General features: G+C 47.2%; 1 protein-coding gene across 4 annotated transcripts; it reads left to right on the forward strand.

Annotated features, from left to right (window-relative positions):
• The first annotated feature begins 2,931 nt into the window (after positions 1-2,931).
• On the forward strand, positions 2,932-11,459 carry ING1 (inhibitor of growth family member 1). 4 transcript variants are annotated; one of them, XM_055097015.2, is made up of 2 exons: positions 2,932-3,362; positions 9,616-11,459. In XM_055097015.2, exons 1-2 carry the CDS (start codon positions 3,359-3,361, stop codon positions 10,317-10,319), a joined length of 708 nt encoding a protein of 235 aa, XP_054952990.1. In that variant the 5' UTR covers positions 2,932-3,358; the 3' UTR covers positions 10,320-11,459. The 4 variants fall into 4 exon arrangements, with proteins under 4 accessions (XP_054952990.1, XP_034792878.1, XP_034792879.1 ...); XM_034936987.3 differs by lacking the exon at positions 2,932-3,362 and adding an exon at positions 4,536-4,671; XM_034936988.3 differs by lacking the exon at positions 2,932-3,362 and adding an exon at positions 4,793-4,816.
• The last annotated feature ends 6,152 nt before the right edge of the window (positions 11,460-17,611 follow it).

Below are 17,611 nucleotides of genomic sequence, written 5' to 3' on the forward strand. Positions count from 1 at the left end.
TCTTCAGTTTTGGGACTCAGACTGGCTCTCCTTGCTCCTCAGCTTGCGGACAGTCTATTGTGGGACCTTGTGATTATGTAAGTTAGTACTTAATAAACATATATATGTATATACATTTTATATATATATATATATCTCCATCCTATTAGTTCTGTCCCTCTAGAGAACCCTGACTAATACACCATATATACATAAAAAGAGGATCCGTTTAATTGAAGTCACCTCCCTCTCCAATCTAGGTCAGAACGAGGAAGTGTGTTAAAGTTAATGATTCCAAAATATCACTAATGCCATTTCTCAGTCCTTAATGACAACAATAACAAAATCAAGTTCTCAGTATTACATTTTCTTTCAAGGCAAAATCTTGTAAATCAGAAGTAGAGTTGATTACGGTAGCATATGGTTTAGGGGTTTTCAAGTTTAAGATGAATGAGTTTGCATTTATTTTTTAAGCACTTTGAAACTTAAACAATTCTATGCTTGCCCAGGCGCGGTGGTTCACGCCTGTAATCTCAGCACTTTGGGAGGCCAAGACAGGCGAATCACCTGAGGTCAGGAGTTCGAGACCAGCCTGGGCCAACATGACAAAACTCCGTCTCTACTAAAAATACAAAAATTAGTTGGGCGTGGTGTCCGGCACCCGTAATCCCAGCTACTCAGGAGGCTGAGGCAGGAGAATCGCTTGAACCCGGGAGGCGGAGGTTGCAGTGAGCCGAGATCACGCCACTGCACTCCAGTCTGGGTGACAAGAGCAAGACTCCGTCTCAAAAAAAGAAAAAGAATTATATGTTCATCTCTTATATCTGACTCTCATAGGTTTGAGCATTTTCAGTTAGACTGGAAATATAATTCTAGAAAAAGTTTAATTTTAAATGTTTCTTTTTAATCCATTTGAAATTTCTGTTCTACGGAAAAGTTTTAACATCCATTTTTGCAACACGCCACAGGAAACAAAACTGAAAGAGACAAGATTCTTCGACGTATCTTCAAAATTAAGCACCTTTCTTCAATGACATTTAAAATTCGTTATCAAAGGTAATTATGTTTTATTGCTTGGTCTTCTAAGTTTGTTCCAAAAAAGATAAAATCTTTTTTGACTTTTTATCCCAAGGGGTGGGCTAAAAGTTTTATGGAATGTAAAGCTCCAAAAAACTTTTCACTACTGTATCCCCAGCGCACGGACCAGTAGTCGGCACATGGTAGACACTCGTCAATATTCCTTGTTGAATGCATAAGATGCCTTTTTGGTTTATGTGTATGTGAAGAGAGTACATAACGAGAGGAACAAAATCATTACTCAGATTGTACTGTGTTGTGATTTTTTTTTTTTTTAAAGAAAACCTAGGTTAAACTCCATCTTATCTTTGTAAAGGGTAAATTACTTCCAACTTTATTCTTGAGTTCAGATAAACACTATTCATTCTAGAGCCAATGAATGCTAGGAATAGAAGAACCGGTCTGTTTCTTACTATTGTACTTTTAAATTACTTATATGCTTTTTGAGGGAAAGGCGTAATTTTCCTTATTCAACTTTGTACTCCCTCTATACTCTGTATTCGACATAATGTTTGTTTCCACATAATGTTATCTTGTCGTAGTCTTTTTTTTCTCTTTTTTTCCGGAGATAGTCTTGCTCTGTCGCCCAGGCTGGAGTGCAGTGGCACAATCTCGGCTCACTGCAACCTCCCCTCCTAGGTTCAAGTGATTCTGTCTCAGCCTCCCCAATAGCTGGGACTACAGGCACGTGCCACCATGCCCTGCTAATTTTTTGTATTTTTAGTAGAGACAGGGTTTCACCATGTTGCCCAAGCTGGTCCCGAACTCCTGATCTCAGGCAATTCGCCCGCCTCGGCCTCCCAAAGTGGTAGGATTACAGGCGTGAGCCACCGCGTCCGGCCAAGTGTTATAGTCTTTTGTGCAGACCAAGTAGTGGCCAATAAATCTTGTAGAAACTAAAGTACTCATTTGCTTTTAACTAGGCCAAGACTAGAATAGCGTGATCTGTAAGTAAAATAACAGCCATTTTCCCAAATATCAAAGCCAAAGCTCTCCTGCTGTGTAGGTGAGATGAAGGGGCTTAAAAGTGAAGATTAAATCCACTTCAAAGTGTAAAGAGTATCCATCCATTTATCATTGCAGCAACGTTGCAACGTGAACAATCCGATTCCAAATACAAAACAGCTCAATTCAGTCTCTTTAGCGTACTCACATCCATAGCACAAAACACCCGGCAGGGCCCTGGAATGAGCACCACTGCGGTTAATAATCTACTCTATAAATACTGGACGAATCCAAATTTTTACTGGATTACACAGAATACGTTTTTTAAAAATCCAAAGAGTTTTAGATGTTACAACAGGGTTCCATCAAATACCACGTTTCCAAATCTTACCACCAGAATGTGTATCCATTTCAACTGCAATTATTTTGTGTCTAAAGCTGTGTACTCTGCTTTGCAACAGGATAAACCCGGTGGATAAAAGCTGAAATCCGACCCTGTCCTAATTAAGAGGCTAAGAAAAATGGAGAACCGCGCTGGCGTGGAGTTGATACAGAAACACTGCAAGGGCTGGGGACAGGGCTTAGTTCGTGGAATACACAGGCAGCACCACCAACCCGGCTCTCCGGAAAAGAGAAAGTCCGGTGAGAAAGGTGAAAACTGACAAGGCACCGTTCTCCGACTTGCTGAAAAAAAGACAATGCAAATAGAGCAGGGTCCAAAGCGAAAGAAAATCAGAGAAAAGCAGGCAGCCAAGCGTGGCAAACGCAGCTTTCGGGGCCACCCCGGAGGGGACCCGCGGCGGCCGCAGCGGGGCGGAGGCCGAAGCCGAGGCCGCCCCGGAACCGGAGAGCCAGGCGGGAAGTGCACAAAGGCACGAGGCCACGCCCAGGAGGGGCGGGCCCTTTGGCCGGAAGGGGGCGGGCCGGCGCGCGGGGCCGGTCGCCTAGGCAACGGGCTCGCGTGGCGTCCAGGCTTCTCAGAAAGCCCAAAATCCGGGAGCTTTGGGAGGGTAGAGAGGCGACGCGGGGGAGGGCGGTCCGGGGAGCTGAATGGCCCCAGGATGCCGGCCGACCGGGTGTCTGCATACTGTGGGCGGCCTTTCCAAGTGTGGGGAGCGGCCTCCGAGAACGGTGTCCATGGCACAGGGCGGGAAGAGATAAGGCCTAGGGAAGGCGCCCCTCGGGCCTATCCACCTCTTCTGGGGCTCGGCACTAGGAAGCAGCTTCCCTCTCAGGCCCCTTTGTCTCCAAGCCGTTCCAAACTGAGTACCGGGAGACGACACAAAGGGAGGGCGGTGACGGATAGCGCAGGCGCGGGAGCCGCCTAGGCTGCTGGGAGTGGTGGTCCGGCCGCGGAATGGGTAGGTCTCCCGCGCACTCTGCGGCCGCAGCTCAAAGGACACCGAGAGGGTGCCAGTGCGCATGCGCTGCCACTTCCGCCCGTGCCCGGCCCTCCCCTTCCTTCCGCCTCCCGGAGGACTTGGGTTTCTAGTAGTAAGAGTCCGGGGGGCATTACTCACGGTCTCCCCGCCTCCTCTTCATCGTGATTGGGCTGTCAAAGTGATGTTGGCAAGTAGATTGGCTACTGCCGTTGCCAGTTCTGTTTCGGGCCCTACTTATACTGCGCTGTGGGGGCGGGGACGAAGAGTCAGGGGCTGAGGAGCGAGTTGTGGTAGTTGCTGTGTACCATGGTCTCGGAGGGTTCTGTCCCGCGGCCCGTTAGGTCCTGGTCGGGTTTTCAGCGAAGCAGGCCGCTCCCCTGCGTTTCCCAGCGGGCGTGCTGTGCCGCCCAACAGGATCTGCCTCCAAGTGCCAAAAACTCCTAGTAAAGTTTGCGCCTCGCCCGCCGTCACCACCCCAGCGGCCCTGACGCTGTCCCCTCCGCGACCCTCGCCCCTGGAAAAAGTGACAGGCAAGGCCACGCCCCCGCGAGGGCCGGCCTCGAGCCCGCAGCCCCCAGGGCCCGGGACGGTGAGGGGCGTGAATGCGGCGGGGGGCGGGGCCGTTGCCGGGGGAGGGGGCCGGGGCGCATGCGCGCTGCGCAGCGGGGCTGAATGTTTCCCAAGTGTTTGAAACTGGTATTTGGGTTTTCCACGTTGGACAAGTGCGGCTCGGCGGCCAGCGGAGCGCGCCCCTTCCCGCTGCCCGCTCCGCTCCTCTCTTCTACCCAGCCCAGTGGGCGAGTGGGCAGCGGCGGCCGCGGCGCTGGGCCCTCTCCCGCCGGTGTGTGCGCGCTCGTACGCGCGGCCCCCGGCGCCAGCCCCGCCGCCTGAGAGGGGGCCTGCGCCGCCGGCCGGGGCGTGCGCCCGGGAGCCACCGCCACCGCGGCCCGCGCCCTCAGGCGCTGGGGTCCCCGCGGACCCGGAGGCGGCGGACGGGCTCGGCAGATGTAGCCGCCGGGCCGAAGCAGGAGCCGGCGGGGGGGCGCCGGGAGAGCGAGGGCTTTGCATTTTGCAGTGCTATTTTTTGAGGGGGGCGGGGGGTGGAGGAAGCGGAAAGCCGCGCCGAGTCGCCGGGGACCTCCGGGGTGAACCATGTTGAGTCCTGCCAACGGGGAGCAGCTCCACCTGGTGAACTATGTGGAGGACTACCTGGACTCCATCGAGTCCCTGCCTTTCGACTTGCAGAGAAATGTCTCGCTGATGCGGGAGATCGACGCGAAATACCAAGGTACGGCCGGGTGATGGATGGGCGGGGGCGGCCGCCTCCTTCCCGGCGGGTCCGGGCGCGCCGCGGAGCCGGGCCGGTCCTGCCGTGGACCGGAGGAAGCGGCCGGCTCCGCAGCGGCGGCCCTCGGCAGGGGCAGGAACAAAAGGTCTGGAGCGCCTTTGATTCGCCAAGGTCCTTGTGTGCAAAGCCCGGGACACGGAGGAGGAAGGAGGCGCGAGAGGTCTCGCTGCAAGGCTGCGCGACCAAAGCGCTCTTTGTAGTGAAGTGATGAGGCGGGTGCTGCGGGGGAGGGGGCGGCGGGTCCAAGCCGCGTCCTCTAGGAGGGGGTGCAGATTACGGCGCGAGATGGAGGGATGTGCCGGCGCCTGGGGCTACAGGGCGCCGAGACGGGGCTGCAGGAGGAGGGCGGCTGTGGGCCGGGGTTCCCGCGGACCCGGTGCCTCGGTCCCGGGCAACGCCGCTCCTCTGGCCCTTCTTCGTCGCCCCCCACTCAGTCCCGAATCTGAGTGTTACATAAAGTACCGGGTAGTACTCCGCTCGGGGTAGGTCGGCCGCCCCCGCCCAGCCCCCTCCGGCCCTCACTTGGAGCTGGACACCGAGTAGGGGCCGACTGCGAGGGGCGACGCCGCCGGTTGTAGTTTGCGGAGGACGAGGGCTTTTCTCTGTGTGCCGTAGGAAAGGGAAGGGAAGGGGAGGAGCGGAGGCGGGGAAGGCGCCCATCTGCGCTGCGCTCGGGGGGGCGCGGGCAGATCGCTGGCTTGGAGAGGACCGTGGCAGGTGAGAGGACCTGTGGGTCGTTCTCTGCAGACCTGGCCGCCCAGGGTGTCAGAGAGAGGTGGCGAGTTCGTGTCCGCCGGGAATTGTTGGCTGTTGGGGAAACTTTCCTGCGAGGTCAGTCAAGGCTTTGGGGGCTCTGTTTTGAATGTGGATCACCACTCGGAGTTTACTAATGTTTACAAGGCTGCGCAGTAGGGAAACGGAAGAGTTGGGTGGGGGCAAAAAAAAAAAAATTGACTGCTGTCCCCGAAAGTACTAGACGCCTCTGCCGGGAAGGCGCCCCTGCGCGTTCTATCCGAGACGTAGCTTCGCAGCGACTTTTATAGGAACTTCATTAGCATATTATGGAACGTCCCGCCTCAGCCCCCCAGTAGTTGGCTGTGATGTCCTTCGTGGAATGTCCTTATCATTCCCCTGCGGAACGATTGGTCGCTGAGGCGGATGAAGGCGGGCCTAGCGCAATAACTGGTATGGGTCTGTGTTTCCGCTGTCTTCTTTTTTCTTTTTCGGGGAGGAGCGGGGTGGAGGGTGGACGAGTTGATTTGAACGTCTTCGGGTCGCTCGGCCTCCAGCCTTGGATTGGTTCTTCTCGCTGCTGGGGCGGGCCGTGCTCTTCCGCCCTGCGGTGTGGTTGGTTCTCCTCCTGGCCTCCGCCCTCCAAATCGGCGATTCCCATAGGCGGCGGCTCTCGGGGTGCGGGGTGAGTCTCCCGCTGGCCTCCTCCCCATTGGCTGGAGGCCTGGCGGGTGTCGCCCCGGCCCCTCTTCCCGCTCAGCCCGGCCACTTTCGGGCGCGGATTTATAGCAGTAGCAGTGATCCCGGGCCTGTGGGCTCGGGGCCGGGGCTGCAGTTCGGACCGCCTCCCGCGACCCGCGGGACCGGCTCGGAGACAGTTTCAGGCCGCATCTCTGCTGACCCGAGGGTGGGGCCGCGCGTGGCCGTGGAAACGTGAGTGATTGGGGCTGCGTCCACGAGCGGGACCCTCGGCGCAGAAACTTTTCTGGAAGGTGCTGTCCTCGGGCCGGACGGGCCCCGTGGGGTGACCCTGGGGCTCCGGACGGAAGGAAGGCAGGGGCTGAGACCACTTTGATCGTTCGACGATAGAAAAAAGTAGCGCGGGGCGGGGTGCAGGGTTCCAGCTGTCCAGACAGCAAAGTTCATGGAGCCACTTTGTCCTCCTGTCGTTGCTGGGGAGAGCCTGGCTTGCTGCTTGCTTCATGTTCACCTAGGGTGATGAACTTTTTGGCTTCAGGAAAGATCACAGTCCTGCCCCCCCGGGAGTACTGGAGCGGCGCAGCTGGGAGCGCCGAGAAGCGAGCGAATCTGTCGCAAGGGTCACAGCTCCTTGGACTTCGGTGTAAATGCTGAGCTCTGCCGCGTAGTTCTGAAAGACTTCCACAGACCTACTCTGTAGGAAGTCAAACGTCTTTTGCTTAGTAGGCATCAGTTGTATGTTAATTCATAAACTTGGATTATAATTAGTTTATCGATTTAAAATGGTGTTTGAGGTTGCTTGAATTATTTTTCAAACATTATCATAAAAATACCCACCCACCCCCTGGGAAGTTCGCTTCATAAAGAACTTCAGTGCAACCCGTAGGTAAAATTAAAATACATTTAAAATAATTGGACAAACCAATTTAAATGTTGCTACAACCCCATTTAATCTGTAAATTGCATGTGCTGCTGCTTTCCATGGTAATGTTGGTGTGGAATATGTTTGGAAGAAAGGCAGTAGTGTCTGAAGCTGAGTTGCTGGCATTGAAGGAGCAGAGTGTCTGGAAGGATGGCTTCCTGTTTAGCAGTGGTGTTGTTCCTGTTTATAAATATTTGTACTTAGTGGCTTTGTTGATAAAATACTTTGCTTGGAGTATCAAAGAAATATTAGGTAACAGAAATACTTCTTGGTAATTTTGCGATGGGATATGTGTTTCTCTTGCCCACAAATTAGGCTTCACCTGGATGGAAGCTTGCTTGTGATGTAAAATAACTTCTGTGTTATTAAATTTTAAATTTATATGATACAGTTTTCTGTGAAATGACAATATTGTCTTTAGAACTTTGATTACTGATGAAAAGAAGTGGTACCATTTTGTAACCCTAAATCCATTTAAAAATAAATGGTACACATATTTTAACATGATGATAAATAAGTTGAATAAATTGGTATTACTTGGATACGTTGAACACAGCTATTTATTTTTATAATTAATTACTATATGAGACTAGGGCATTCCTCCTGGTGGCAGGCAGCCTGCATTGTTCCTCTAGGAGTCTTCAAAGCTGTCTTTAGTTTGAGAATATACTCTGCAAAATATTACCATTTAGAGAAGCTTCCGCGTTGGCCTGAGTTCTGATGTTTACTCTAGTGTTAGGTATATGTCTTATAACTATTTGGAGATAAGATCTGGAAAGGAAGGGGGTAACATTTTAGACAATCCCTCCCACTCTCCGCCCCTCCCCTAGTTTACAAGTAGTATTGTTGGCCAGGCACGGTGGCTCACTCCTGTAATCCCAGCACTGTGGGAGACCGAGGCGGGCGGATCACCTGAGGTCGAGAGTTGGGAGACCAGCCTGTCCAACATGGAGAAACCCTGTCTCTACTGAAAATACAGAATTAGCCGGGCGTGGTATTACATGCCTGTAATCCCAGCTACTCGGGAGGCTGAGGCAGGAGAATCGCTTGAACCTGGGAGGCAGGTTGCAGTGAGCTGAGATCGCGCCATTGCACTCCAGCCTGGGCAACAAGAGTGAAACTCCGTTTCAACAAAAAAAAGTAGTATTGTTGCCTTGTTTAAAGAGACTGCAAAAAGGTTTTAGGAGAATAATCTGGTACTGTTTAATTTAATGGTTACTGTTTGAGGAAAAAGAACTCTGGAATTTCTGTGTGTTTAAGTAGCCTGTTAGCAAGGCTGTTTACTTCAACTAGATTTTTTTAATAGCTTTTGTTTCTTGAGAAATTGCCTAATTACACTTGCCAAATTACACTTTAAAATCATATACACTGTCCTCTAACATGCCCAGGAAGGTTTACATTTAAATACTGAAGAGGTTTTCTTTTGTTTTTGATAACATTTTAAAGTCCATTGACTTTAACAGATGTGAAGATGTTTTTGTTTAAGCAGTAGATGCAAAAGTAAAACCTACCAGCTTCGCTTTAAAGCAAGGCTAGTGCATTTACTGCAGTTAAAAAATAATAATAATAGCCCATCACAGTGGTGCTTCTGTAGTCCCAGCTACTCAGGAGGCTGAGGTGGGAGGGTCTCTTGAGCCTGGGAGGTCGAGGCTGCAGTGAGCCGAGATTGCACCACTGCACTCCAGCCTGGGCGACAGAGACAGACCTTGTCTCCAAAATAATAACAAGTCATAATAATAATAAAGCAAAGCTAGGTTTTCTGGATTATTGTGGCAGAACTGTTCTTGCTGTCACTAATACAGAGGGATAACATGCTAGAATAAATGTGGGGACTGAAACTGAGGACCTAAGTCACAAAGTAGCCTGGACCTTTACTGTTAACCCGGTTCTTTAAATCATAGAGAGCTATTATATAAATTTATACACATTCTCCCATTTAACAGGGTATTGTAGATGTTGGTATATTAAAATAAAGAAAATAAAGACCTTTTTTATTTGAAATATTCAAATAATTTATAATATATTAATGTTTGTATATTGTGTATAAATGTAATAAATACCATGTTTATATAATGTTATATGTATATTAATAATTGTATTCAAATAGAAACATTTGAGTAAAAATGATGGCAGTATAGACATAGTCATTAATAGAAAGTATTAATAAATGTTGGGTCCCGAGCACTGCACCTCATTTAAACGTTTCCTGTTAATGGCTTCGGGCGTTGTCACCCGTGCGTGCCTGGGAACTGTTCTCAGGTTCCCTGGGGTGGCTGGAGCGGCTCCTGCCGCTGTGGAAGCTGGGCCGGCATTTGTGTTGTGTTGTGTTGTGTTGTGTTGTGTTGTGTTGTGTTGAGGTTAGCACAGGAACAGATAGGCCCGGGAGGGCCTGTGGCTGGTGGGCTTTGTTCTGGGCAAGCCGTGCGCTGGCCCCTAGGCTCCCTGCCAGCCCTCTCCGTAGACCCGTCCGGGACCGTGTGGGTTGTCCCGGTGTCCTGCTCGCGAGTGACGCCTGTCCTTCTTGCCCCCAGAGATCCTGAAGGAGCTGGACGAGTGCTACGAGCGCTTCAGTCGCGAGACAGACGGGGCGCAGAAGCGGCGGATGCTGCACTGTGTGCAGCGCGCGCTGATCCGCAGCCAGGAGCTGGGCGACGAGAAGATCCAGATCGTGAGCCAGATGGTGGAGCTGGTGGAGAACCGCACGCGGCAGGTGGACAGCCACGTGGAGCTGTTCGAGGCGCAGCAGGAGCTGGGCGACACAGCGGGCAACAGCGGCAAGGCTGGCGCGGACAGGCCCAAAGGCGAGGCGGCAGCGCAGGCTGACAAGCCCAACAGCAAGCGCTCACGGCGGCAGCGCAACAACGAGAACCGCGAGAACGCGTCCAGCAACCACGACCACGACGACGGCGCCTCGGGCACACCCAAGGAGAAGAAGGCCAAGACCTCCAAGAAGAAGAAGCGCTCCAAGGCCAAGGCGGAGCGAGAGGCGTCCCCTGCCGACCTCCCCATCGACCCCAACGAACCCACGTACTGCCTGTGCAACCAGGTCTCCTATGGGGAGATGATCGGCTGCGACAACGACGAGTGCCCCATCGAGTGGTTCCACTTCTCGTGCGTGGGGCTCAATCATAAACCCAAGGGCAAGTGGTACTGTCCCAAGTGCCGGGGGGAGAACGAGAAGACCATGGACAAAGCCCTGGAGAAATCCAAAAAAGAGAGGGCTTACAACAGGTAGTTTGTGGACGGGCGCCTGGTAGTGAGGACAAAATAAACCGTGTATTTATTACATTGCTGCCTTTGTTGAGGTGCAAGGAGTGTAAAATGTATATTTTTAAAGAATGTTAGAAAAGGAACCGTTCCTTTCATAGGGATGGCAGTGATTCTGTTTGCCTTTTGTTTTCATTGGTACACGTGTAACAAGAAAGTGGTCTGTGGATCAGCATTTTAGAAACTACAAATATAGGTTTGATTCAACACTTAAGTCTCAGACTGATTTCTTGCGGGAGGAGGGGGACTAAACTCAACCTAACACATTAAATGTGGAAGGAAAATATTTCATTTAGCTTTTTTATTTTAATAAAAGTAATATTATTACTTTATGAACAATTTTTTTTAATTGGCCATGTCGCCAAAAATACAGCCTATAGTAAATGTGTTTCTTGCTGCCATGATGTATATCCATATAACAATTCAGTAACAAAGGTTTAAAGTTTGAAGATTATTTTTTAAAAAGGTAAATGGTTAAATTTTACATGACAGATATTTTATATATTGGCCTGTTCCCCAAATGGCCATTTTAAAATGCTTGGGTACACTTCTCTTAAGTGGTCTAGTCAAGGAACCTCAAGTCATGCTTTTGCTATCACCAATCATAGTGTAGCCATCTTTAATTTATATCAGGTGTATAAATGTACATTTCCAAATGAACTTGCACTTGTTATATTATAATTGGAAGTGCAGTCAGCAGATGCTGTTGTGAAGCTAATGTCACAATTATGTGCAAAGGTGTGCTTCCTGCTGTATGTGAGCTGTAAAAATGTTATGTGAAGAAATAAATGAAACTTGGCCAGTTTGTTCCTCTAGTAGTATATTTAATTTTGACATAAGTAACTTTTAAAATTTGTCTTAAAAATTTATACACCAGCAATTTAGACAAAGCCTTAAGCAAATTTTGTATTATTGTTCTCACTTATTATTAATAATGAAGTAGAAGTTACTTAATTGCCAGCAAATAAATACGTGTCAAGAAAGAATCTGTATTCAGACCCTGGGTCAGGAAATTACTGCCCACTTGTCAAGTCCAGCCCACCATCTGTTTGAACATTATATGAAGTTTAAATTCTAGTGTCCATAAATAAAGTTTCAGTGGAACACAGCCGTGCTTATGTGCGTATGTATTGTCTGACTGCTTTTGCAAAACGGCAGAGTTCAATAGTTGCACCTGAAACCATTTGACTTGACAAGCCAAAACTATTTTCTGGCCCTCTGCAGAAAGAGTTTGCTGACCTCTGATTTAGACTAGCATCTAACATTGATTTGCCCACATATTGAAAGGGTCAGTGGAGTTTTCATTTATTATTTTTTATTTTTTTGAGATTGAGTTCCAGGCTGGAGTGCAATAGCGCAATCTTGGCTCACCGCAACCTCCGCCTCCCAGGTTCAAGCGATTGTCCTGCCTCAGCCTCCCCAGTAGCTAGGATTACAGGCATGCACCACCACGCCTGGCTAATTTTGTATTTTCAGTAGAGACGCGGTTTCTCCATGTTGGTCATGGCTGGTCTCGCACTCCCGACCTCAGGTGATCCACCTGCCTCAGCCTTCCAAAGTGCTGGGATTACAGGTGTGAGCCACCATGCCTGGCTGGAGTTTTCATTTTTTTTTTTTTTTTTTTTTCTGAGATGGAGTCTCACTCTGTCTCCAGGCTAGAGTGCAGTGGCCCAGTCTTGGCTCACTGCAACCTCTGCCTCTCGGGTTCAAGCGATTCTCTTGCCTCAGCCTCCCGAGTAGCTGGGACTACAGGTGCGTGCCACCATGCCCAGCTAATTTTTGTATTTTTAGTAGAGATGGGTTTTCACCATGTTGGCCAGTATGGTCTCGAGCTCTTGACCATGATCCGCCCACCTCGGCCTCCCACAGTGCTGGGATTACAGGCGTGAGCCACCGTGCGCTGAGTGATACGTGGTTCACTTTAACTTCGCACATGGTAAAATCAGTTTCTTTCCATGATCTGTTTCACAGTCTCTGTGAAGCTACCTACCACAAAGAAGTAGTGAGTGATGACTTTCTAGAATCTAAGTATATGGCATGTATTTATTATAAGTAAAACATTAAGTTTGCTGATTGTTTACTTGTGATAAACAATTATTGTGAACTTTATTTGTGCTGGACATAAGTGTCTGTTTTACAGTGAAATTCCATTATAGAGGGTTACTTGGTAGAGAAATGCAAATTGTAGTTGGTCATATACTAAAATTTGAACTTTTTACATATCAATACTTACAAATAGGTGTTTACTTTCCCACAAAACTCCAGAACATTTAAGAGTCTCGGGTGTTTAAATTTGATGAGATTTACCCAAACAAATAGTGAACAAAAGGTTTATGAAAATAAGTTATGAAACTAAAATACTTAATAAACATCCAGTGACAATAAAAATAGCTTGAGTCTTTGCTTATATAAAATTTTATGCTAATTTTTCACTTCTATATTAATTGGAGGTAATAATGCAAATTAAGTTATAGAAATGAAGATTCAATGAAATGCAGTTGCTCATCCTGGATTTCTTCATATTCAGTTTTGGTGTAGACAACTGGTGAAGAGAGATGGCTCAGAGGCCAAGCCTTGCAATCTAGGAACCCAGCCCTGTCCTTAAGGGCTTGATCTTGAATAAATTGCTTAACAGTTGGTCTATAGTTCTACACTTTTAAAGTATGTTTCACAGAGGGTGGTTCCAATAAATAAATGCACTGGCATATTCAAATGTTGGATAATTTTTCTCTAGCTTTCTTCAAGTTTCTCATAAGGACAGGTGGGTAGCCACTTATTCTTTAAAAAAAATAGATACAATACAGAGTCGTGTTGGATTGGCAGTCTTAAATCACTCGTTATTTCCAGTGGACATTAAAAAAAAATCACAGATAAGTACTTAAAACACTCAAGATTTGGGATTTAGATCATGATTAGATACAATAGAAAGATCCTGGAATCCCGACATGAGGACAAAAATGGTACTGAATTCTTTTTGAAAAATAGATTACTGAAAAGCGATCTAATGTAGAACAGTTGCTTTTACTTAGATGTTCCATGCATATTTGTTGTATAATAACCAAGTTATTACAGTTCAGATAAAGGGTCCAAAGTGTTTTCGTTATGATATAATACTTTCTATTGTAAACTGGACTAAAGAAACGTTGTATGTTCAAGGAAGTGTTGAGCAGCCATGGTGTTCCTGGGACAGGCTCCCCAGGTGCTGAGAGAGGTGCTGCAGGAGTCACAGACCTGCAGGCACGCACTTGCCAGTGACTGGGACGTTGGCTGGTGGTTCTCTTTTGGTGTGATTAGAGCTATGTGAGTTGTCTCAATACTCGAGACTGTCGGTGGTTGCCAATGCTGAATAAAGCATTTATCAAAGTAAAAGCCATTTCCTCTTATTATATATTATTTTAGAAAGAGTACACATTTAGTTGTGATATCCTTTTGTAGTTCACATTTATGTAGTGTTCCAGGTAATAAGTTACCTGGAACTTACCTGAACACTTCAATATTTCATTAAAGTATTAAATCTTTTTCTTAGGCAAAATGACTAAGAGCTTCATCTGTGCACTTCTAAAGACATGATGTGCTCTCGAGGACATCTAGCTTTTTTCCTTCTATCTAAAGTAATTTATGGCTCTAGAATCCTTGGCATATATGGAGAGAGGTTTTATTGATACTGTCTGCCTCCCTCTCCATTTTAGCGTGTAGAATGTGCCTCTTTCATCGCAGAGTCCAGGCAGTTCTCATCACCTTGGGGGCTAGATTTCCGGGGTTTTTTTAATCTGGAAAAATTGCTAGTCCATGACTGCATTTCTTGAGGCACTCGTGTTCTCTGCACAGGCTCTCATTGTGAACTCGTGGAGGGCTTAGGAAGACACCGCTAATGGGAAGGAGGTGGGAGAGCTAATGTGTGTTGTGTTGCTAAGTCAAAATTGCCTCCTGAGGCTTTTTATGAGGGGCTTTGTTTCAGAGTATTTATTTTAACTATTCCGTCTTTGTTTTTTAAGCAGCTCATCAGTGAGAATCCAACTATTACATTTTTTTCTAACAAACCAAACATTAGTGAGCTGTGCCCCCTGTGCCACCAAAAGAATGAGAGGAATTCTATAACTGGAACGAAGAAAATCATTAGGCCAGTTCTCTTTCCTTACCTCAAATACTCTATTACCTGACTGTTCATAAAGATGGGGTTGGTATTTTTCCAATTAAAAACCCCAATCTGAAAAGAAGCTACTACAAACTGAGTAATAGGTTAAATCTTTTTTTTTTTTTTTTTTTTTTTTCCTGAGACGGTGTCTTGCTCTGTCACCCAGGCTGGGGTGTAGTGGCCTGATCTTAACTCACTGCAACCTCTGCCTCCCGGGTTCAGCGATTCTCCTGCTGCAGCCTCCCGAGTAGCTGGGATTACAGGCGTGTGCCACCAAGCCCGGCTAATTTTTGTATTTTTAGTAGAGACAGGGTTTTACCATGTTGGCCAGGCTGGTCTCGAACTCCTGACCTCTGGTGATCCACCTGCCTCAGCTTCCCAAAGTGCTGGGACTACAGGTGTGAGCCACCGTGCCTGGCTAAAGTAGAAATTTTCTTTTTTTCTTTTTCTTTTTTTTTTTTTTTTGAAGTGGTTAGAAAAGTTTATTTTGTGCTTAGGACTTTTTTCTTTTTCTTTTTTCCTTTTTTTTTTTTGAGATGGAGTTTTGCTCTTGTTGCCCAGGCTGGAGTGTAATGGCGCAATCTTGGCTCACTGCAGCCTCCGTCTCCTGGGTTCAAGAGATTTTCCTGCCTCAGCCTCCCAAGTAGCTGGGATTACAGGCAGGCGCCACCACGCCACACCCGGCTAATTTTGTATTTTTAGTAGAGACGGGGTTTCTCCATGTTGGTGAGGCTGGTCTCGAACTCCTGACCTCAGGTGATCCACCCGCCTCAGCCTCCCAAAGTGCTGGGATTACAGGCATGAGCTACCGCACCTAGCCCCTTAGGATATTTTTCTAAGGCATCACAAGTTACACATCCAAAGTCTTCAATGGTATAATATTTTATATTAAAGTAGAATTTTCTACGAAACAAGAAAATGCTTGTTTCAGCAGGCAACTTTAAATAAAGGTACTCAGTGTCGTGGTGTATGTATATCAATATAGCCACCATTTATTGCCTCCTATATGCTAGACACTGCTAGCACTGCATACTTCATATTTTATGACAACCCTGCCAAAAAATGGCTGCTTTTCCTGATGAAGGTGCTGAGACTCCAGCCAGGGACCTGACTTGCACAAGGCCAACGCCCTGCATCTGGCTCCAAAACCAGCATCCTTGACCACCGCCTGGCACCCGGAGGCCTCCTCATGGTCAGGACCTGGCGTTGCTGCTGGTGTTCCCTGAACGCCTAACATGCCAGGAGCGTGCTGTCCTCCCAGCTCTGTGGGGGTCTTACGACTGAGAAAGCCATAGAAGGTGAAAGAAACGCTCATGGTCTCACGGGAGGAGAGAGCGAAAAAGTCTTAATTGCTGGGCTTCTTTGCCTGAATGAAGGGATCTGCAGGAGCCACGGGTATTTGCACTACCAAGTTCTCATGCTTCTGATTTTCCTCCAGGTAAACCAGGATGCTTACTTCAAGTTTCTTGTTTTGCCCTACAATGAATTTTAGGATTGTAATTTACCTGCAAGGTTTTTGTTTGTTTGTTTGTTTTGTTTTGTTTTTTCGAGATGGAGTTTCGCCCAAGCTGGAGTGCAATGGCGCAATCTCTGCTCACTGCAACCTTCGCCTCCCGGGTTCAAGCAATTCTCCTGCATTAGCCACCCGAGTAGCTGGGATTACAGGCACGCGCCACCACACCTGGCTAATTTTGTATTTTTAGTAGAGACGGGGTTTCTCCATGTTGGTGAGGCTGGTCTTGAACTCCTGACCTCAGGTGATCCACCCGCCTCGGCCTCCCAAAGTGCTGGGATTACAGGCATGAGCCACCGTGCCCAGCCTACCTGCAAGGTTTTAAGCAATTCACCAGGAGCCATGCACGGTGCTAGAATCAGCATGAGAGTCAAAGTCAGATTTGAATCAGGACTAGTTTATCACAGGTTAACCTCAAGGAAGTCACTCTTCTCTGCCCAATGTTCTCAGAAGCAAAATAAGGACAGTGATAATGCCCATCCCAGGAGTGGAGGCCCAGACTTGTTAATGTCTGAAAATACTGCAGAAATGCTAGAGCACTGTACAGATAACAATTTGAGTAATATTTTTGGTCAAATTATTCTAGTTTAACACATGTATTCTTAAAAAATGGACTTGTGATTCCTTACAGCTAAAGAGAATCAAGTCCACCCTTAGCATGTTAGCGGTCGCTGCCAGGTTCCTGCTGCATGAGGAGGAAGTTCTCCATGGCTGCTTTTCTATAAACAATTCCATTTCTCGTTGTAGAACACAGAAGTAAATACATCGAATTTTTATTTGTAGTAGCAATCAGAGCCTACTAAACTTCCTTTTGACTCACCTCTTGATTGAATTCAGAGTAGGCAGAAAATCTCATTCAATCTCTTCACTGTGTGGGTGAGGAAACCGAGGCCCAAGGGTGATGAAGCCACTTCCTCAAAGGCACTCCGTGAGTTGGTGGTGGGGCTGCCAGCAGGATGAAGTGCTGTTACTCCAGGCCAGAGCCGCTCCCCCGCTTCATCAGCCATGCTGTTTCATGGGTGCACCTGTTCTCATTTATGTGGACGTTAGGAACCGTGGGTCTCTCGTGTTAAGCCATAGGCCTTTAATAAAGACGTGTAGAGTAAAGCCTGAATCCAAGAATTGACATTTAAACATGAAACATTTTCTTTTCTAACTTGGAAACCAGTTCTAAAAACACACCTAAAAGGGAATTTCAGTTTGATTTGTGTGAAGGGAATATTTTTGGATAAATCTGTATGCCATTGGAAATGCAATATTTCTAAATGATTAATATTTGAGACATTAATGTAATATTTGAGACATTAATGTAATGAGACATGTAATGTCATGTAATGTAATGAGACATGTAATATAATATTTGAGACATTAATGTAATATTTTTATTACATTTAATAAATTTTATTTTTATTATAAAATTTTTATTATAAAATTTTATAAAAACAAATGTAAATGATCAATCACAGAGTTTAACAATGTATCCATTTACAAAGATGCCTGGAAACAGTTTGCTGTCTCCCAAAGAGTTTATTTAACATAAGAAATTGTTAGATAAATACTTATTTTCTCTATTATTTGAGCATCTTTTGGTTGCAAGTAACAATAATTGACT

Source organism: Pan paniscus, chromosome 14, assembly GCF_029289425.2.
Source record: "Pan paniscus chromosome 14, NHGRI_mPanPan1-v2.0_pri, whole genome shotgun sequence".
In the NCBI taxonomy this organism is placed as follows: Eukaryota; Metazoa; Chordata; class Mammalia; order Primates; family Hominidae; genus Pan; species Pan paniscus.

Coding starts and splice junctions, on each gene's coding strand:
- ING1 (XM_034936987.3), top strand. CDS start 4,536: ATGTTGAGTCCTGCCAACGGGGAGCAGCTCCACCTGGTGAACTATGTG. Junction 4,672..9,615: donor GATCGACGCGAAATACCAAG/GTACGGCCGGGT, acceptor TCTTGCCCCCAG/AGATCCTGAAGGAGCTGGAC.